The sequence below is a fragment of the Pteropus medius genome, unplaced genomic scaffold (genome assembly GCF_902729225.1).
Source record: "Pteropus medius unplaced genomic scaffold, Ma_sr-lr_union100, whole genome shotgun sequence".
NCBI lineage: Eukaryota > Metazoa > Chordata > Mammalia > Chiroptera > Pteropodidae > Pteropus > Pteropus medius.
Window position 1 is genome coordinate 4,266,790 of NW_024351730.1, and position 23,641 is coordinate 4,290,430.

The window sequence follows — 23,641 nt, forward strand, 5'->3', positions numbered from 1 at the left end:
TTACCATAACTGCATCTTAAAAGTTCACCACACTGCTTGTCATTTTTTATCTTAATAGATATAAAATTGGCCATTAGAAAAAAAAAACTTTATAATATTTTATATATACAGAGGCCGAATAAAAAATCATTTGTATAACTATCTCTAGTAAAATGATCACATCATGTAATTCTGCCTGTACTTAGGAAACGTAAACTGTTTTCGAAAATAAATGAGCTATTTGGTAGCACAAACCATAATTTCATCAGAATTTAACTGTATGCACATGTTTCCAATAAGTTATCTATCAGTTATCATAAGCAGCAACAAGGATCTTAGAGCTATGTTAGAAAAATGTGTAGGTGGAATTTGACCCTAAGAATCTCACTTGCTCTCAAGAGAACACCAACTATTCCCAATCAGTATCACAAACTCCAAAAGACCAGGAGAGTGAGAGTGAGGAGTGGGCTAGAGTAGGAAACACAGGGGCCAGTACACAGGTGATGGACAGAAATATAGCCCTCGAGGAAACCAAAATCAGATGCGTTATTACAGCTAAGGACAAGGAAAAGCCTATGGCTTTTAAAAAACGACTTTTCTGCCAGCACCATACAAGTCTTGCAAAGAAATATGCTACTAGTCAACTGACTTAAAAGGAAGAGAGTACATTTTCAGATCATTTCAACTGCAAACAGTCAACCCTTTCCATTGAGCAGTGGAGTTAATGTAGCCCAGAAGCTCAATGTTGGATTTGCAAATACAATTTATTTTACAGAAATTCAACATTATAAAGAGCAGGCACCACCCAATCCATTCCCCACTTCCCTTCTGGGTCAGACCATGCTATGCAGAGTGAGCAGGGATGCACCCTATTGCTTTGGAGGGAGATTCCAGAGTGGTGGAAGCTGCTTGCACCACGTTCTGCCTGCCCTGCACACGCACATGCATATGCACACTCACATGCACATACACATGCCTGACCACTGTGCAGGCCAGCAGTCCGTCTGGGCCCAGCGTGTGCTGGACTGGTTAAATGGTTCCAGCCCAGGACTCCAAATCCTTCATGTCGATTTCCTTCTTCTTGGTGGCTTTTGATGGTAGAGCAATAGAGAGAACATTTGGTAGAGGGCCTGTTTCAGGTCCACTCTTTTCCAGTAAATTCTTGTCTAGTCCCTCCTGTTCTAATTCTTCTAATTCTGCCATGAACTTATCCTCATCAAAGTCTTCTGCAGACCCTACAGATTTTGAAATAGCTGTTGAAATCTCCGCAAGTTCTTGCTGGTCAGCAATGTCCTGCATTAACTCAACAGCTTTATCAATGTCTATGTTGTCATCGGCAACTTTCATAGTTTTGGCAGCATAGCCAGTGTTCTTGAGCACGTTGGTGTTGGTGTTGGCGTTCTCCAGGGCCTCTCGCTGGAACTTACTGATCGATAGTGTGGCATCCATCTGTGCCAGCTGCTTTTCATACCTCTTCTTGAGCTTCAGTGGCTGGAGAGCCGCACTTGTTTTGGGTGTGGTGCTTCTTGGCGGCTGTCAGCTTCTGCTCAATATTCTCCAGGAATTCTTGCTTCTTACTTAGCATCTCTTCAGTGTCCCGCAGTCACTGAATGGCCTCCTGGAGGGTGCGGGGGGTCCGTGTGCCCCAAATAGCTTCGGAAACACCAACTGATTACTGGGCCCTCAGGCTCCGCTCCTGCGCCAGCTCTCCTCCAGCTCTCCTCCCAGTTGCTCCCTGCAGACACAGGCCTTTCCCAGAAACATAAACTTCTAAATGTCCCTAATAAAAAGCTAAAATGAACTAATTTTAGGTGACAACAGTAAAAGACCATATCTATATACATTTATTGGGCTTGAGTGAATCATTTAGTGTTGTAATAGATATTTCTTATTCATCAATAAACACATAAGATAAACTAGGCAATATGAGTGTCATAAGTACAAATTAATTTACATCATAGAAACAAGTTTTTTCAGAATGAGTAAAAAATGCTGATAATATTTCAATATAAAATTCTCAAGTTTTTTTAATCATAATGTACTGCTACAAGTACTCAGAATTAATGTACTTATTTCAAAGGCTTTGCCATTATGTTAATTTAGGGCTAAAGTAAATTAATGTAAAAGAGATTTCTGAATCTGAATTTAACTGTGTGTGAAAATCTATTTAGAAGTAGCTGGTGTTTGGCAGCTCCTTTAGTGGCCTCAGAGTAGGGATTTTTTAAAAAAAAATTTTCTGCCTAGTTGTTCATTTGGGATGAAGACTTGTTTTTTTTTTTTTCTTTTTTTCTTAGAAAATATTGGGGTGACATTGATTAATAAAATCAAATAAGTTTCAAGTATATAATTCAATGGTATATTGTATATATATTGCATTGTGTATTCACCTTCCAATGTTAGATTTCCTTCCGTCACCTAATATTTGACCCCTTTTATTCCTAAGTACCTCCCTCTTCCCTCTTCACTCTGGTAACTGGTAATCCACAGTCCCCTGTCCATGAGTCTATTTGTCATGCTTGTTTGTTGCTTTTAGTTTTATATTCCATATGTGAGGGAAATCATATGGTTTTTAAATTTTTCTGTCTGACTTATTTTGATTTCACTTAGCATGATTATCTCAAGATCCATCCATGTTGTCGTCAATGGCAGTATTTCATTTTTCTTATGGCTGAGTAATATTCCATTGTATATATGTACTACATCTTCTTTGTCCAATCATTTATCTTAGGACACTTCAGTTGCTTCCATGCCTTGGACATTGTGAATAATGCTGCTATGAACATCGGGTACATATATCTTCGCAGATAAATGTTTTCAAGATTTTAGGGCAAATACTCAGAAGAGGGATTGCTGGATCATATGGTAATTCAATTCTTATTTTTTTGAGGAAACTCTATACTTTTTTCTACAGTGGTTATACTAATTTGCATTTCCTCCAACAGAGTATGAGGGTTCCCTTTTGCCCACAACCTCTCTAACATTTGTTATTAGTTGTCCTCTTAATGATAGGTGTGAAATGCTATCTCATTGTGGTTTTGATTTGCATTTCCCTAAGAGCTAGTGAGGTTGATCATCTTCTCATATGTCTGTTGGCCATTTGTATGTCTTCTTGGAAAAAGTGTTCAGATCCTCTGCCCATTTTTAAATTGGATTGTTTGTTTTTTTGTTGTTGGGTTGTATAAGTTCTTTATATATTTTGTATATTAGGCCCTTTTATGAGGCATTGTTTGCAAATATAGTCTCCCATTTGAATGGTTCCCTTTTTGCCTTGTTGGGAGTTTCTTTCACTGTGCAGAGCTTTTTAGTTTTACATGATCCAATTCATTTATTTTTGCTTTTACTTCTTTTGCCTTTGAGGTCAAATTCAGAAAATCCTCTTTAAGTCCAAGGTCCATGAGTTTCATTCCTATGTTTTCTTCTATGCAATTTATTGTTTCAGGACTTCTATTCAAGTCTTAAATCCATTTTGTGTTAATTTTGGTGTGTGATGATAGACAATTGTCTAGTTTCATTCTTTTGCAGGTGGCTTTCCAGTTTTCCCAGCACTATTTATTGAAGAGGCTTTCCTTTGTCTACTGTATGTTTTTGGCTTTTTTGTTGAAAATTATTTACCCATATAAATATGGGTTTACTTCCAGACTCTCAATTCTGTTCCACTGGTCCATGTGTCTGTTTTGCTGCCAATATCATGCTATTTTGACTATTGCTTTCTGGTATAATTTGAAGTCAGGTAGAGTGTTATCTCTGGCCTTGCTTTTTTCTCAGAATTTCTGTGGCTATTCAGGGTCTTTTGTACTTTGACACAAATCTGATTATTTTTTGTTCTATTTCTTTAAAAAATGCAGATGAGATTTTGATGGAGATTGCATTAAATCTGTATAATGCTATATGTAATAAGGTCATTTTAACTATGTTGATTCTTCCAATCCAAGGACACAGAAAATGTTTCCATTTCTTGGTGTCTTCTTCAATTTCTTTTCATAATGGCTTATAGATTTTAGTGTATAGGTCCTTCACATGTTTCATTAGATTTATTCCTAGGTATTTTATTCTTTTTTTTGTTGCAATTGCAAAAGGAATGTTTTTTTCATTTTTTTTCTGAAAATTCATTATTATAGGAATGCTATGAGTTTTTGAACCTGATTTCGTATTCAAAAACTTTACTATATTTGTATATTATTCCTAATAGTTTTTTAGTAGAGTCTGTAGGATTTTCTATATAGAAAATCATGTCATCTGCAAAAAGTGACAATTTGACTTCTTCATTCCTTGTTTAGGTGCCTTTTATTTCTTTCTTTTGCCTGATTGCTCTAGCTAGGACTTCCAATACTACATTGAGCAATAGAAGTGACAGTGGACAGTCTTGTCTTGTTTCTGATAAAGGTTTTCAGATTTTCATCATTAAGTATGATGTTAACTGAAGGTTTGTCATATATGGTCTTTATTATGTTGAGGTACTTTCCTTCTATACCTATTTTATTAAGTGTATTAATTATGAATGGATGCTGTATCTTGTCAAATGCTTTTTCTGCATCTATTGAGATGATCTATGATTTTTATTCATTATTTTATTTATGTGGTGTTAACCAATTTGTGTATGTTAAATCATCCTGGGATGAAACCCACTTGATCATAGTTTATACTCTTTTTAATGTGTTGTATTCAATTTACTAGTATTTTATTTAAGAGTTTTGCATCTGTGTTCATGACAGATAACAATCTATAGTTTTCTTTTTGGGAGTTATCTTTACCAGGTTTTGGTATAAGGGTAATGTTGGCCTCATAAAATGAATTAGAAAGTATTGCTTTTTGTTTAATTTTTTGGAAGAGTTTGAGAAGAATAGACATTAAATCTTCTTTGAATGTTTGGTAGAATTCACTGGTAAAGCCATCTGGTCCTCTACTTTTACTTTTGGGGAGGTTTTTAATGATTGTTTAATTTCCATACTGTCGATTGGTCTGTTTAGATTTTCCAATTCTTCACGATTCAGTCTAGGAAGATTACATATTTCTAAGAAATTATCCATTTCTCCAGGTTATTAAAGTTGGTGTTGTATAATTTTTCATAGTATTCTTGTATGATACTTTGTATTTTGGTGGTATTGGTTGTAACTTCTCTTTCATTCCTGATATTGTATTTTTGTGTCCTCTTTTTTCTTTAGTTAGTGTAGCCAGAGATTTGTCAATTTTATTAATCTTCTGAAAGAACTAGCTCTTCATTGTATTAATTTTTCCTATTATCTTTTTATTCTCAATTTCATTTAATCCTGCTCTAATTTTGATTATTTCCTTCATTCTGTTGACTTTGGGCCTTATGTTCCTCTTTCTCTAGTTTTTTAAAATGTAATTTTAGGCTGTTCATTTGGGCTTGTTCTTAATTCTTGAGATAGACCTGTAATGATATGAACTTCTTTCTCATTACTGTTTCACTGTGTCCCAAAAGTTTTGATATGTTATATTTTCATTGTCATTTGTTTCTATATATCTCTTGGTTTCTGCTTTTATTTTTTCTCTGACACAGTTATTCTCCAGTAACATGTTGTTTAATCTCCACATATTTGTGGTTCTTCCCATTTTCTTTTTGCAGTTGATCTCCAGTTTCAAAACATTATAGTCAGAGAATATGCTTGGTATGATTTTAATCTTAAATTTGTTGAGGCTAGTTTTGTGTCCCAACATATGGTCTATCCTTGAGAACTTTCCAAGTGCACTAGAGAAGAATGTATAAACTTCTGTTTTACGTTGAAAGGCTCTGTAAATGTCAATTATGTCCAATTAGTCTAATGTATCATTTAAGGATGATATTTCCTTATTGATTTTTTTTGTTAAGATGATCTATTTATAGTTGACAGTGAGGTATTTAGGTCTCCTACTATAATTGTGTTTTTGTCAGCTTCTCCCTTTAGTCCATCAGTAGTTCCTCTATATATTTTGGTGCTCTCTGGTTGGGAGCATAAATATTAATAAGTGTTAGGTCTTCTTGATGTATGGCTCACTTTATCATTATGAAGTGTCCATCATTGTCTCTTGTTTCCTTTTTTATCTTGAAGTCTCTTTGTCAGATAAAAGTATACTATATCTGGTTTTCTCTGGATGCCATTTGCTTGGAGTATCATTTTCCACCCATTTACTTTGAGTCTATATTTGTCCTTGTAGCTGAGATATGCCTCTTGAAGATAGCATATGTTTGAGTTTTGTTTTTAGATCCAATCTGCTACTCTGTATCTTTTCATTGGTGAGTTCAGTCCATTTACATTAAGGGTGACTATTGAAATATAATGTTTTCTGGTAGCTCAGAGTTTCCATTGTTTCTTTGTCCTTGTGTTTCTATCTGTTATTTTAATCTGATGATGTTTTGTGGTCCCTCTGTTCCCTTATGTTTTATGTTTTATATTACGTGTCTCAGTTCTGGAGTTTTGGTGTGTGGTTACCATTACGTTTATGTAATGAAAAGTTGCATGTATACAGTAGTCCATTTTCCTCTGTGTGCACCTTATCTCCATTCCCCTCTGAGGATTTGGATCATTACTCCTCCCCTTTTCTATTTTTGTTGTCTCAGATTATCTCTATATATGCTGAACATTTATTTCGAAGTTGCTGTAGTTATCTTCTCTTTTTAGATTTTCTTTTTTTGCTTTAAACCATTATACAATATTTAAGCTTATAATACCCTGTTCTTAATAAGGGTTGCACTTTCCTGCTTCTGACTGCCTGTTAGTCATCTTATTCATAGTATATTTTTTTGTCCTTTTGTTTCAGGTAGAATGACCCTCTTCAGTATTTCCTGTAATTCAGGTCTTGTGGTGGAGAATTCTCTCAGCTTTTGTATGTCTGAAAAGGTCTTTATTTCTCCTTCCTATCTAAAGGAGAGCTCTGCTGAATATATTATTCTTGGCAGTAATTTCTTTTTTTCAATAGTTTGAAAATTTGAGACTACTCCTTTCTTGATTATAAGGTTTGTGCTGAGAAGTCTGATGATAGTCTAATGGATTTTCCTTTATAAGTTATTGCCTTCTTTTCTTTGGCTGTCTTGAGAATTCTTTCTCTGTCATTAATTTTTGACAATTTTAATATAATGTATCTTGGAGAAGGCCTTTTTGGGTTGAGATAATTAGATGTTCTGTTTGCTTCTGATTCAAAGATCCAGTTCTTTCCATAGGTTTGGGAAGTTCTCATAGACTATTTGTTTAAATAGGCTCTCTGTTCCCTCTCTTTTTCTTCTCCTTCTGGTTATTCTCATGTTGCTTTTTCTGATGGGGTCAGATAGTTCTTGTACAGGTCTTTCATTGATTTTCATTCTCAAGTCTTTCTCTTCTTCCTCCTGCATCATTTCTAGATTTCTGTCTTTGATACCACTAATGCTTTCCTCCATCTGGTCACCTCTATTTCCTAACTTTGCTATTTCATTTTTTATTTCTTTTAATGTGTTCTTCATCTCCAGAAGTTCCATTTTGTTCTTTTTCAAGGATTCAATCTCCTTGGTAAAGTATTCATTTTGTTCATTTATTTTGTTTCTAATTTCTTGGAATTGTCAGTCAAAATTTTCTTGCATCTCATTAAGTTTTTTCCAGAAGTGCAATCCTGAATTTTCTGTTATTTAAATCTCTTATTTCTATGTCATAGAACTTATTTTATGGAAATTTTTCACTTTCTTTCTGAGCTGCCTTGCCACCTTGGTAGTTCAAGGTGTTTTGTGTACATGGTGTTTCTCTGCCTGGACATTAATGGGAGAACATTTTTATAATTTTTTTTTAAGAGAAAATTTATTACATAGTGATCTCTCTTTTGGAAGTTGATAAGAAGGGGTTTTTCTTTTGATTTCCAGTAAGTGGTGTCTAAGCCTCTTGGATCTCTGTTTTGAAGCTAAAGATGCCCCTCTCTCTCTGGTGGGCTGTATGCTTCCTCTGAAGTCAGGTCCCTTGGTCCCAGGGCTCCACCCTTTTGAAAAGGTGCAATGGGCAATGGGAGTTTGAATCTCTGAAGAGGTCTTGAAGTCCCTTTACTGCTCCGTCAGTCAGATGCAAGGTTCTGCTGCTTCCTTCTGATTCAGCCTGACTGGGTTGGGGTGGGACTGTTTGGAAGATGTCTGCTGGGTGGGTGACTGTTTCCCTTCCCTTAGTGCTATACCCCAGGTTTCAGCTGTCTTGCTTCAATTATCACTGTGCCTATTTCTGGTACTGGCTGTAGTATACGTTTCAGTACTGGTTGTGCAAATTCCCCTGGGGCTCGATGTTGTTAGCTCTGAAAGGATATAGGGGGGAGGCGTGCTCTGGGTTGGTGGGGATGGTGTGGCCAGGCTCTGCTACTCAGCCTCCCACTTGGCAATGGCAGTTGCTAAACCACAACTGTCACCTCTCCACACTCAATCTCTGCCCTGCTCTCTGCCTTAATCTTTGGGCTCCTTTACATGGAATATGCTGATCACTCAGGCAGCATTGCTCCAGGCTTCAAAGGCTTTAAAAGGCCAAGATCTAGCGGTGAAGAGTCCCCTCCCCATCTTTCTGCATAACACAACTCTTTTGTTTCACATTCCTAATCTGCCTCCTAGTCTCCTATGGCTTTATTCACCTCTAGCTGCTCTTATATGTCCTTATATGGGGTCTCTGCTGACAAATATCTGTAAAATGTTACAAAGGCACCACATGAAAAAAAATTAGTGAGTAAACTGTAATTCTAAATGGATAACTATAGATTTTTCTAGGCCTGGAATTTTTTTTAACTTTGGCACACTTGACATTTCAGGCCGGATAATTCTTTGTTGTAGGGGGCTGCCTTGTGTACTGTAGAATGTTTAGCAACATTTCTGCCCTCTGCTCACTAGATGCCACCGCCTTTTTAGTTGCAATAACCCAAAATGTCTCAGACAAGATCAAATGTGTCCTGAGGGTAAAATCACCCCTCCTTCTCCTTCTCCATTGAAAAAAACTGTTTTAGGCAAAGCAATGATTTAAATGCTACTGCATAGTTCTGATAGGGAATTCATTGTGGTAAGAAATACTTGGAATAAGTTGCATGAGTTCTTTATGTTTTGGATGTTAATTTCTTATCAAATATATGATTTGAAAATATTTTCTCCCAGGGATGACCCGTAGTTTTATGTGCATAGAAGAATGGTTAAGTTCACTGGTATTTCCGTGAAGGTACCAGGAAGCTAGGGTTGATCCTTCATGGCAATATAGCATTCTGAAGGCTCTTCATCCGGGTTTTCTGAAGTGTATAGTATCATTTGTAGAAAGTCAGATTATAGACCCCTATTAGAAGTTTCAGAAAAGCCTATTAGGTTTTTACTATCTCATTAAAATTCTATAAACATCACTAATACTCTCTTCAAAGTCTTTCCAGCATCTTCCCACTTTCTGGGTACTCCCCTCTTTCCAAAGCCACTCCCTTAATTTTTGTTTTTGTAATGGAGGAACTCCACTTCAAAATATCAAAATCTATTTGGTTATCTATTGCTACATAATAAATTATTTAGTTGCTTAAAACAATAATAAACCTTTACAATCTCACACAATAGTAGTGGTCAGAAATTCAGGCATTAATTAGCTAAATGGTCTAACTTGGTAACTTTCGTGAGGTTGCAGTCAAGATATCAGTCATGACTACAGTTATCTAAAGCTTTGACTGGAACTGGAGGATCCATTTCCAAAATGACTATCTCACATAGCAGTTAGTAGGACTCTTTAGTCTCTTGCTGGCTGCTTGTAGGAGGCTTTACATGGACTCTCACAGAGCTGCTTGGGATTTCTCATGACATGGCAGTTGGCTTCCCCCCAGAGTGAATGATGTAAGAGGCAGTAAGATGAAGCTAAAAGTCCTCTATTAGTTTATCTTGGAAGTCATACTTGTTATTTCTGCCATTTTCTATTGCTTTCAAAGTCAGTCCTACATTGTGTGGGAGAGGACTACACAACGGTAGAATACCAGGAAGCAGGCATCATTGGGGATCATCTTGGCAATTTCTGAGTTTGTATCTGTTATTTTGTTTTGTCTTTATTATCAATCACATTTCTACCTCTTTGCATGCTTATTACTGTTCAGTTATATGATGGGGTTTGTGTTCAAAGAGACATTGTGTTGAAGCTCCAAATGACATTATCTGTTACCTGAAAGGCTTGGCTTTCTTTTATTAAGCAGATTGGGTGAGGAGTTTATAACTTCAATCTAGTTTGGAACTGGGTTTGATCAGGGCTGGATTTCAGGTTTATTGAGACTTTGTTTACCTTTGAATTTTCTTTCCTCTGATATGTTCTGTCTAGGCTTTTTATTGAAAGCCTGGTGAGTCACTATGTCTTCCCTGAAAGATAATAAATGTACCATGGAAAAAATCTAAATGCATGTTTAGGGTTCATGGTATTTCCAAATTATACTAGCACTGCACAACTGCCAAAAGCTTTTCTTTCCTTTTTTCCCAGTAGAGCACCACTTTGAGGGCCAAGCCATCTTCAGCTAGCACCCAGAATTGGCAAGTGTCCCCATAGACTAGGGTTGCTAGCAACCCTACTACAGAAGAAAATATTCAGCAACAGATTGCTCTCTCACAGAGGCTCTCCCCTTTCTGATATTCTGATGTTTCTGTTCATTGTTCACCTTTTCTACAGCTCTTTCTAATACTTTGGCATAAATAAATAGTAGTGGAAGCATAGTCTTCTATAGAACCTACTACCGTTACATGCTACTTGCAGCTAGAAGTCTCTATACTTCATTATCTGAGAAGAAAAAAGATAGGGGGCTGTACTCCTTATAATTCGATAAAGTATTCTCTGATTTTCTTGTATGTATAGTCTAATGATCAGGCTTGTTATGCATATGTATTTGTGCCAATAGTGTGTGTGTGTGTGTGTGTGTGTGTGTGTTCACTCATTCTCACTTTTGAGAACTAAGTCTCAAATTTCTTCGTCAGTGTTGTTTACAGCCCTTATCAATAACTTTAGTGCCTGACAGCATGTAAGGATCTTTTTAGCTTTTGCAGAAGTTCTTTTTGTACAATCATAAGGAACATATGGCCCTGTGACATGAGATTAATGTGTTCTGCTCCTTATTATAGCTGTAATAATAGCAAGTGTAAAATTATGGTATTCAATTATAATGAGACCAACCTGACTGGGTGTTAGGCAAATATTAAACAGCTTTTCCAGCATGGGGATCTAGTAAGCTATGCAGCATCACAATTACAAACAAGAGTCTTTATTATCACAGTGTCTGCATGTGCTTTCAGAATGTATTTTTTAGATTTTGATTGTCTCTTTACTTGAAAACTAAATTTACTTGCTGGTGCTCAAATGATGAAATCAGTCTTGGAAAATAGTGGCATATGCTTGTCACAACTCCCAACAATTTCCAGCAGTTTTGATAATTAGAAGTCTCCTGAGGCTCTTTCTAGGTTTGACAATTGAGGTTAAGCAGCTGTGTTAATTACAGAAACCAGAAACTTATAAATCTAAATGGGTCACTAAGGCCATACCTTAAAGATAGAGTACTGCTCATTACACACATTGAAATACATGTTGTACATTTTAATATGTGCAATTACTTTTCTTCTTTTGAGGAAATCACAGAATCAAAGAACTGAAGCAAATTTCGGGGATTCGTGAGAATAATTCTATTACTAGAAACCACCTACTTGTTCTGTCACAGTAAACTCAGTAGGTCCTGATTGTTTGTGTGCCCTTTTTCACTCCAGCTCTCACACCTTCCTCTTACCACTTATTATCTTTGACCGTACTCCACCCTGTTAAATTAAAATCAGTCCCTTCTTCCCTTTCCTTTTCTTTCCTTCTATCGTGTTTTGTGAGAACTCATATTTAACATCACCAAATTTCTTCCTTTTTCTAATATAATTCTTTCACCTCTTGAAGTTAACTGACCCTGTCGCCCCATTACTCTTATGATAATTTACACATAGAGCCTGCAATAAGACTTGGTCTTTTCTTTTTATTTACATTAATGCTAGATGTCTCAGGTCCTTCACATTTATAATTCCATCTACCGAGACCCCTCTTCTACTCGCTAAGTTATAGGAGGACAGTGATCCTTTGGTTGTCTATCTGAGGAATAGACACCATAAGTAGATATACGCCACTGTGCTGGAGATATTGTGTGTAGCTGGCCCTCATATTTGATGAATTAACTAGAGAGTAAGTCAATAAATACATTTAAAAATGTGGTCCATATTTCCTGTGTGTATTTTCTCACCTACTTTCTCTCTACAACCTTTTTATAATTTGTATCTCCCTTCCATGGAAATGTATTTCTCAAAAAATTAAAAATTATCTTTAGACCATTAAATTCTAAATCCAATGGTCACTTTTTATAACTCATTCTACTAATTTTTATGGCTTTTCTCTTTACCTTCTTTTGAAATCATCTTGCCCTTCAAAGAAAAATAATACTTACATTAATTCCTACCTTTTTTGTTGTTGACATAAAATGATTCCTAAAGCTCTTATGTTAGAGTTTAATGCTTTACTTTAGTAACTGAACATGATGTTAGCTTGTGGCAATTATAGTTATATAGTTATATAGTTGTATACACTCACACACACAGTTGTCTTAATATGTATGTGTGTGTATATATATATATATATATATATATGTAAAATTTTCCATGTTAGATTATAGATTCTTTGTGGTAAATAATAATGACTAACATTTATAGACCAGTGACAAGTATCTTTCTAAGTGCTATATTCATAACTTAGTTTTAATAATTATAAATAAGTTATTATTTCCACTTACATTTTATTATTAATTTAATTTTAATTAATTGTTATTATTTAATATAATCAATTTATTATTATTTAGCGTTATTCTACTTTACAGAGGAGGAAACTGAAAGATTAAACAAGTGTTCAAAGTCATGTAGTTAGTAAATGACAGAGCCAGGAGTAGGACACACAGTTTGGCTCAATAGTCTATGCCCTTACCCCTACTATAATGAACCTCTTACATTAGGACTTGCATTTTATTTTTCTCTGTGTCCTTAGTTGTTAACTCAGTGCATGAGATATAGTGGGTATGTGAATTGCTGCAGATTCAAAGAACTGAGGTAGGCAGTACGAGGAGGCTCGGGTAGTTGGAAGGAAATGAGGGGAAACATAGGCAACTGCTACATAGCTCTTTATTTCAGCAAGGGCACAGACAGACTTGCAGGGCGCCAGAGTCTTTATATACACAGGTTAAACAGTAGTGGCACACTGTCAGAAGCCCATGAATGCGTACCGTACACATGGTTACATAAGGGGGAGAAGTGCTGAGTCACTTCTACTCGAAAGTTGCTAATGGCGTTTGGAGCCTGACTACAGCCATCGTTCTTTCTCCTCACAGTATGTAATATATTTTTTTGGGGAAAATTAGATTGAATTATTCATAAGTCCTTTATTTTACCTCTTTGAGTTCATGTAGGCCTATACCACAGAACAGAATCAGAATTAAAGTAAGATTTCCATACACTTTCTTCAGAGCTCTTTTCACTCCCATAAAACATTATAGAAACACAAAGTTTTACTTTTATTATTAATAGTTTTCATTTGATTGAGTCTACTGACAAATACTTGATATGTTATAGTTACTATGTATTTTTATGATTTCGATTTTAATTTTAATCTCATATGTCTTCCAGGTAAATTGAGAGTTAAAGTTTGATTTCTGTTTGCAGCTCTGTAACTAATTAGCTGAATGACAATGAACAAGTCTCTACCTTTTACAATATAATATATTAAGCATGCAAATTTGATTAAAAGAATCTTCAAATTTCTTCCAGCTGAAATTCTTATTTTTTATTCTGTATTCTTGGCAACCTAATACTGATTCCTTAATAGAATCACTCATTTAACAAGCATTTATCGAATGCCTACTATGTACAAGAGATTGTAGGCCATCTTCAAATATAGGAAGACCGGGGAGAAAATTAACATATCTTTTTGTATTAACAGGTTGCATGTTTTTCTCAGAATATCCCTTGATATTTACTTGAAAAAAAAAAATAGAGCCAAATTTGCTTTTCTGCAACCTACTGAGGTATCTGTGATTCCAGATTCCTCCTGGGGTTTCGGTATTTATGACTTTAATCATTTTCCCAAATAGATTCATCTCTTCAAACAATTCATTTTATTTTCTATGGAAAGAACCATTTTAGTAAGTGTTCTGTACACAATTTTCTTAATAATATATCATATTTGGTGTTATCTAGGTAATTGTGTAGTTTTATATTAAAAAAAAAAATGAGTTGCAGGTGTTATAGGGAGAGAAGCCCAGTAGTAAGAATGGGCCCAAAGGTGTGTTGATAGAGCCAGGGTATCTGCAGTGCAATGAGTTTCAGTAATTGTCATTACAGTGATAGCTCTGTTATCTGTTCTGTTTCCATAGATGTAAATACTAGGTGATCCAAGCCATGTTCCAGAAAAACAACTTTATAATTTTCCCGCTCTTGAAATCTTCTTAACTTATTTATACATGTTGCAGTTTTAATTTCGGCATTAATATTACTACTGAGTAGTAATCTTGACTGCTATTTATTGAATATATAATTACATGCCAGATGGTGTTCTAAGTACTTTATAAATACTACTGTATTTAATTCTCACAAATCTGCAAGGTGGATTTTGTTATCATTCTGATTTTTCTTATGAAGAGTACTAAGCATCTTGCCTAAGGTCATATAGCAACTAGTAAGAAATAGAGCAGACATTTATATCCCAGTCTGACTAACTTCTGTCTGCTATCAGCCTTTATTCTAACCACCAAGTACCATTTTAACTCATTATTCTCTAATTGTCTCCATATAAATCCTGTTTTCTATCACTGACTAAAGTAGAGCTTCTATTTAAGCCAGCTTTGTGAATCTGCATACTACTAATTTTATACATGAAATCTAAAAGTTTTAAAGAAAGTATATATATATATATATATATATATATATATATATATATATATATATCAAAATCAATGTTATTTCATTCCAAATTTTAAACTTGGGCACCTCAGTATTTATATATGGAAAATATACTGCCATTTCTCAAAATGGGTTTGAAACAATTTTCTCTTGGAAACACTTTTTTGGTATTCATTTTTCTGTTTAAGCATAGAAAGATAAAATGCTCTCATTTATGTACAGATAGAGTATTCACATAACCTTTAGAAGTCTTTATTATTATTATCTTTTTCTTCAGAGTTTCTGTCTTTACTAAATTTTATATCAGCCTAAGCACAGGAAATTTCTTCACCTTATATTTAAACTAATTTTTGAGAGAAAGCAGCATAGTTTATACTTTATATTGCATGGTATTTATGAAACTTCATTAATAAAGCTTTGCATACAAATGCATTTAGGTCTTGTTGGCATTTTTTCATGATTTGGGTTGATAATTCAGTGCTGATTTATGTCAGTCTTCCCTCTTCACATCTCTGGATATATCTACTAGTAACAAGGAAAATCTTGTAACTACAACATTTACTGTAGAAGAATAATTTCTCAGCCTCTTTTTCATATAACAACTTTAGGGGCCTCTTATTTTTTTAACATTATATATTAGAATAATTTGTAGCATCTTATATATCTTTTCTCTGTGTTCTGTTACTAAATATGCTAAACGGAACAATTTTTTATCATTAACTAGTCTAGAGTGTTCAAAGAGAGGCAGTATAGAACAGTGTGTAGATATGGGCTATGGAGTCAAAATACCTGGATTTATATCTTACTTCTACTATTGCAAACTATATGACCTTGGGGCATGTTAATTAATTTTCCTAAGACTCATGTTTCTTATTTGTAGAATAGAATTAATATAAATAAGTGTTAACATTAATTGAGGACAACATATGTGAAGCATTATTTTTAAAGTTTTATATTCATTAACACATTCAATCCTTATAATGATCTTATGTGGAGGTACAATTATCATCTCCATTTTACAGATAAGTAAATTAAAAAAACAGGGGTTAAGTAGCTTTTGATCACATTTGTATACTTTTAATAATAGATAAAAGAAGTACAGGCTGTTCTCTACTCTCTCTATAGGTACTTGATCGTCTGGATTAGAGTTTCTGAAAATTTGACAGAGAACAGTCATCTTGTTTTATATATGAAGAAATAGACACTTTGCCAGGTTACATGACTTGGCTAAGGTTTCAGAGAAAATAGCTTGCACTTTAGAGACTAGAATCTAAGTTTTCTATCTTAACCATGGACTTAGTTTCTCTCATAAGCCCAATGTGATAGTTTTTCACATTGCTGTCAACTTGTTGGCAATTCACTTTTAGTTAGAAATATCCAAGGTCAAGGAGGTGTGGCTTGTCTTGTCTTTCTACTTCCCAGGAAATAATTATGACAATTTATCTTGGTCCAAGAGTTACAAACTTTTGGCAAGAAAAAAAAAAACAGATTTATATTTTCACTTTGTCCCACATAATCACTGTGGGTCCCAGGTCTGGCTGTGATCTAGGCTCGCGGCTAGGGATAGGATTCTGGATGTAGAATGTTACATTAATGTAGTAGGGAGCCTGTGCCTACCTTATGTAAGTATGACTCAGTTTATTGTATTACGTGTGTATTATTCTCTGACATATATAAAACCCATGCAATCTCCTAGCACGGAAGTGTGCCTGCTTCCTGCAATAAAATTGGTACCTGCCGCTTTTTCTTTCTCATGTCAGCTTCTTGTACATTCTTTCAACTGGGCGTCTCGCCACCGAAACCTTCCCTTCTTGATCAGCTTGGTGCTGGCAATCACAATTTATATTTGGTTAAAATAATGTAAAATAGTTCCATTAGTTGTTTTTCTGAATTGGGAAAGTGCTGAAGTTCTACTTAATCTTTCAAATTATCTAAATTATATAAGCGAACCTTCTTATTTAAGACTTTCTCTTATTGAGACATTATGTAGGAAACCTAAATGTCAGATAATGACTCTCAAGTAAAGTATCAGACAAAGCAGATAACAATTAACATATCCAGGATGGACATATTTTTCTAAAGGTAAGAGAGAAATGTAGAATCCATTTTATTAATTGTGATTTGCCTTATGGTTTTGAAGTGAAGATAGCAAATGTACTTTAAAACTAAAAACAAAACAAAAGAACCTTAGAATTTTGACTTGTGAGGAATATTCCTGTATACCTAAGACCAAAGTTATTATTCAACTTTTAATAATACCAAACTGTCCCAGAAATGGTGAATGTCATGGTTTATGTGTATGGTGTATACTCAAACATTCTCTGTGTCCCCAAGCAATTGTATTAGTAGATTTATTTTAACTTTTCACATAAACACAAGCTTACACTAAATCAGAAATTTTTCTTTTTTTTTAATATTCTATATTCTTTGATTGAGAGTGATCTTTTTCTTTACTATTACTTTCTTAATAATACTGGTCTACATCTTAATAATCTGGTCTACATCTGACCAGATGTAGATGATCACAGTCTAAATCAGATTGCCACAGGTGCTATAAGTGATAGAGACTCTGGATGAGATTAAATTAATTTAATCAAAATTGATCCCTATTCCACCACAAAATATAAAAACCAAGTTGTTTGGATTTTGAGGATTTTTATGTTTCTTTCATCTGACTCTTTCCCTTGGCATTTAACATCAAAAGTTGTATCTAATATAAAAACATTAGTTTTTTTCTGATATTATAATTGAATAGATATTTATAAATATGTGGGGAAAATGGCATGCTCTTGGTGGTTAAGCATTCGAACTCTAGAACAAGACTACCTGGGTTTTCATGCTGGCTTTGTCATTTTCCACAAACATTGGGCAAATCACTTGTCCATTTTTTTTTGCCACAGTTTCTTTATCTGAGAAGGGAGGATAATATATGTACAGTGCAAAAAGTTGTTTTGAGAATTATATGAGTACATATGTTTTAAGTGCTTAGTATAGTACCTGGCTCAGAATAAGAGGGGATTTGCTATTGTTTTATTATTTTAATTAGCATCTATTACTATTGAGGTTGAAATGTTTTGTTTCAATAATCCTATTAAAAAATGTACAGAGGACCTGAACAGACACTTTTCCCAAGAAGACATACAAATGGCCAACAGATATATGAAAAGATGCTTGACTTCACCAGCTATTGGAGAAATGCAAATTAAAACCACAATGAGATACCACCTCACATCTCATAGAATGGCAATTATCAATAAGACAAGAAATAAAAACTATTGGAGAGAATGTGGAGAAAAAGAAACCCTCATACACTGCTGATGGGAATGTAAATTGTTACAGCCACTCTAGAAAACTGTATGGAGTTTCTTCAAAAAGAATATAACTTTCATATGACCCAGCAATCTCTCTTCTGAAAAATTTGAAAACATTTATTCAAAAGAATATATGTACCCCTATGTTCATTGCAGCATTATACACAGTAGCCAAGTTGTGGAAACAACCTAAGTGTGCTTCACTGCATAAAGAAGTTGTGGTACATATATACAATGGAATACTACTCAGCCATAAGAAAGGATGAAATACTGCCATTTGAGACAACATGGATGGATTCTGAGAATATCATGTTAAGCAAAATAAGTCAAATGGAAAAGAACAAGAACTATATAATTTCACTTATATGTGGGATATAAAACAGAAAGCAACACACAAAGGAACAAAACAAACAAATTTATAGATGGACACAACAGAAGGGTGATTACCAGAGAAGCAGTGGAGAGGATGAAGAAGATAAAGGGGATCAAATTTGTGGTAACAGAGGGAGACAAGACTTTGGGCAGTGAATACACAATGCGATATACAGATGATCGTATACTTGAAATATGTAATGTTACTAACTAATGTCACTCTCATAAACTTAATAAAAAGAAAAAAAGAAAAAAATATTTGTTTTTTAACCATTTATATTTCTTCTATAATTTCTTGTTTATAGCCCCTTGCCCTCTTTTATTGCTAGGTTCCTCTTTTTGTTTTGATTTCCAAAATATGTATCATTTACTGACATGCTGCTTTGAATATCATCAAAGTCATAACTATTCAAAATAACTAAAGATGTATTAACCAAGTATGACCAATATCAGAGACACTTTACTAAGTGCTGGGCAGAATAGAAAAATGAATAACATGGTTTCTTTCCTCTACTTTTTAACATAATAGTAAAGAAATGAAACATCCAAAATAATTACAAATTCTGTGCACTGTGTCATAGAGCTTTCCATATTTGTGCTTTTGGTATATTGATAAGGGTGATATTAAGCTTAGAATCATATGAGAAGCTCTTTGAAAGAGATGACATTTAAAACCGGATTGAATAATGGGCGAAATTTTGAGAAGCATCTATGGATGGACAAGGACATTCCAGTGGGTTAGAATAATAGAAAGGAAGACAGAGTGAGGAAATAAAATACTCATTTAAAAAACTAATTTTTAAATCATTTATCTGTATGTGACACTTTTTTATACAAAGTAAAATAAACATTATGGTCACTTCCTCTTTAGACTTTGAATCATGGGGAAAGATAAATTTTGCTTAACTTGACACATGACTAATTGTGGAATTCAAATTACTGGTGTAAATGATGCATCGAATGATGCAATTTACATTAAAAAGCTAAACTAAATGCATAGCATTGACAAAAAACAATAACAACAATTCATTTTTGTCATTATTGAATGAAAAACGTGGATTTTATGGCAATTCAAAGATTATAAAAATATAGAGGAATAACAAACGAGATTTTGTTATAAATTCACAAGGCAGATTTTGAAGAAACCTGTCAGTGATCCTTGATAAACAGGGTTTTTCAACTTGGGCACTACTGACATTTTGAATCAGATAAGCTTTTATTGTGTGAAGCTGTCCTGTACAGTCTAGGATGTTTAGCAGCATCCCTGGTCTCTATCTATTAGAAGCCAGTGTCACTTCTCACTCCAGGGTTATGAAAAATGAAATATTTCTAGGCATTGTTGACTGTTCTTTGGGGGGCAAAATCACCCCTAGTTGAGAACCACTAGAATAAAATATATAGTTATTCCTTTATTTCAAATCTGTTTTTAGTGTTTACCACATTCTTGAGAAATAAGTTGCACTTTTTTTTTACACTTATAACACCAATGATCTACCACTACTGAACATAAACATTTGAAAAGTTTTAAAAAATATATGTATGTTCCATACAAAGTATGTTCTGAAAGTGAAAGCTCTACAAACCAAGCAGAACTAATTTTCTGATTTCATCTACACAATAGCAAATGCCTTGTTTATCTGTAGCAACTTAATACTCCTGCTGTGAAAAATCAAGCAGGTTTATTCTAGCTTGAGAGACTTTTGGAATTATATTTTTTAGAACTTATATTTTGAAATAATTTCAGAAGTAAAGAAAAGTTGTAAAAATTATACGTAGTATTCTTTATGTATAATATACCTTAACTTAGATTTCCCAAATGGTAATATTTCACTGCTCCCTCTCGCGCTCGCTCGCTCGCTCGCTCTCTCTCTCTCTCTCTCTCTCTCTATCTCTCTCTCTCTATCCCTCTCTCTCTCTCTCCTTTCTCTGTCATAGGGTAAATAAGTTAGATGACCACTTTAAGCAATAATATTTGCAGCCAAAAATATAATTAATGACTCTGGTTTCTTTGCATTGTTCTTAACCTCATACTGAAAGCAATTTCAAGGAAGAATTTTCAAAAAAAGCTTTTAAGCAATAATAACATCATTAGCAAAAGTGGTTATATCTTAAAGATTATTTTTCTTTGAAGGAAACAGAATCTGATAATATCTATAAATAATGTAATAGTTATTTATATCTATAGTTATAAATATATCTGTTATATTATTTTTCATTATTTTCATGTCTCCTTTCTCTCTGTAGAAGACTAACTTCTTTTCCCTAATCTATTTTTTGAATGTGGTTATCCTTAGGGTACCCTGGTGTGGTAATTAGAGAAATATCCATATCTAGATCTATATCTATATCTAGATCTATCTAGATCTATCCATATTTATATCATCTATATCTGTATCTCTCTCTATATACTTATATCTATATCTATATTATATATATTTATATACATATACCTAGATATATATGAATATTATGAAGAGGTCTTTTTTTCACCTGATAATTGATGTTGCATTGTTTACTAATTTCTTTTAGACTCACAAATCTGTAAAGAACTTAGCAGTCTTCCTCAAACTCTTTAATCTAGTATATGAGGATACCCTAATTTTCTTTCTCAATAGAACTTTAACTAGATTATATTTAGGGTAAGAACCCAGGTTCCCTGTCTGCTAGTGGAGTGCTCTATCTATTAGAATGAATGTTACAATACTGTTCAGAGAAGAAAAATTATTACTATTGTTGTAACTTAGTCTGAGAGTTTGAGGTGCAATAATCAATGCTGTAGATATATTTTTTAGAGTATTATTTTTTATTTATTGAAATATATAGGCAATTAGTTGCTTGTATTTACATTGTACAATTCAATGAGTTTTTTCACTTATAGATGGCATACAATAATATACCAGTTTCAGTTCTATAGCATAGTGATCAAAGATCCACATAATTCGCAAAGTGATCACCTTACTAAATCTAGTAACCCTCTTCCCCTTATGTATTTATTACAACATTATTAACCATCATCCCCCTGCTACACTCTACATCTCCATATCTATTCTGCACTATCCATTTGTACCTCTTAATACCTTTGCTTTTTTTTTGTCTCCCAATCTCCCTCCCGTCTAGTATCCCTCTAAATATTCTCTGTATCTATGAGTTTATTTCCACTTTTGTTGTTGTTGTTGATTTTGTTCCTTAGATTCCACATGCACGTGAAATCATGCAATATTTGTCTTTCTCTATCTGACCTATTTCATTCAGTGTAATACCTTCTAGGTCCATCAATGCAATATCTTTTCCTATCCCCTTCCTTTTAGTCTGTGTGTGTCTTTTAATCTGAAGTGAGTCTCTTGTAGGCAGCATATATTGGGGTCTTGTTTTCTTATCCATTCAGCCACTCTCTCTTGGTTGGAGCATTTAATTCTTTTCCATTTGATGTATTTGTTGATAGGAATGTAGTTATTTCCATTCTTTATTCCTGTTTTTGATACATATTTTTTCTTCTTAAAGAAATCCCTACAACATTTCCTATAATACTGGCTTGGTGATGATAAGTTTCTTTAGCTTATTTTTGTCTGGGAAGCTCTTTATTTGTCCTTCAACTCTACATGATAGCTTCGCTGGATAAAGTATTCTTGGTTGTAGATCCTGGGTCTTTATCACATTAAATATTTTGTGCTGAGTCCTTCTGTTCTGCATAGTTTCTTTTGAGAAATCAGCTGCTAGTCTCATGGGTGCTCCTTGTAGGTAACTATTTTTCTCTTGCTGCTTTTAAGATTCTCTCTTTGTATTTAACCTTTGACATTTTAATTATGTGTCTTGGTGTGGGCCTCTTTGGGTTCCTGGTTTGGGGGATTCTCTAAGTTTCCTGTGGTTGTATGTCTATTTCCTTCACTAGGTTAGGAAAGTTTTCCATCATTATTTCCTCAAATATATATTCAACTTCTTGTTCTCCCTTTTCAGGTACCCCTAAGACATGAATATTTTTACCTTTAATAGTGTCCCATAGGCTCCTTAAATTATTATTATAGTCTTGGCTTCTTTTTGCTTGCCATTCTGATTGAGTGTCCTTGGCATTCCCATCCTCTATATAGGTAATTTGATCCTCTTCTTTATTCACTTTGTTTTTTCCATTTAATATTGTTCTCATCTCAGATAATGAGTTCTTCATTTCTGACTGGTTCCCTTTTATAATTTCCATTTTCATTTTTATGTTTTTTATCTCTTTGTTGAAGCTCTCACTGAATTTATTTACATTTTCCATAAGTTCATTGAGCATCTTTATAACCAGTGTTTTGAACTCTGCATCTATTAGATTGCTTGACTCCGTTGTTTCTGTATCTCTGTTCTATTCTATCATATGGTTTTTGCTTCTTTGTCTTCCCATTTTGGCTACCTTTCTGTATCTTTCTATGTACTAAGCAAAGCTCCTAAGTCTTCCAGTCTTATTAGTGAATCTTTGTATGGTAGGTGTCCAGTGGCTTAGTCCTGAGGGGGCTTCAGCTGCTGGCCAAACTTAGCCCAAGCCTGTGCTTCTCCAGGGCCACCTGTTAAGATTCAGCAAGCAATCCACAGGTGCTTATAGTTGCCTCAAAAGGCCACACCAGAAATCAATGCCACCAGTGTGAGTCTAGGCACTGCTCAGCAAGGAGCACCTGACCCACTGAGGATACACCTGGATGTGGCTTGGGTGGGGCCGTGAATTGGAGGAGGTGGAGTTTTAGGGAATCCTCTGGGCGAAGCAACCTCTGTTATCCAGTTTGATGATGTCTCAGCTATGGCTGTGGCACTACATCTGCGCCCTGGAAGAGGAGGAGGGCTCAGTAGAGGAACAATGGAAACTGCTGGCACTTCTGCTGGGAAAGAGCCTAGTCTCTGGCCCTCACTCCAACAACTCAGTGTCTCCGTGAAAGTCTCTGGTGCCTCCTGCGCAGCTGAACCAGCACTGGTGCTCAGAGCGAGCAGGTCTGTCACTGCGAAAGTCCACTGACAGACACAGCCCCTTCAAGAGGTGTCTGCAGCTTCCAGCTGCAACTGCTATAGCCTCTGCCCCCCTCAGCCGCTTGGGACTGGGCAGCATCGCATCCTGGCCCAT

At 34.7% G+C, this 23,641-nt stretch overlaps 1 protein-coding gene across 1 annotated transcript; it reads right to left on the reverse strand.

Moving 5' to 3' along the window:
• Positions 1-791: 791 nt before the first annotated feature.
• Positions 792-23,641, reverse strand: LOC120588119 (charged multivesicular body protein 4b-like). The gene is given in 4 exon segments (XM_039845300.1): positions 792-1,483; positions 1,485-1,597; positions 1,656-1,728; positions 23,433-23,641. Coding segments are annotated over 4 exon segments (870 nt in total). The 3' UTR covers positions 792-1,008.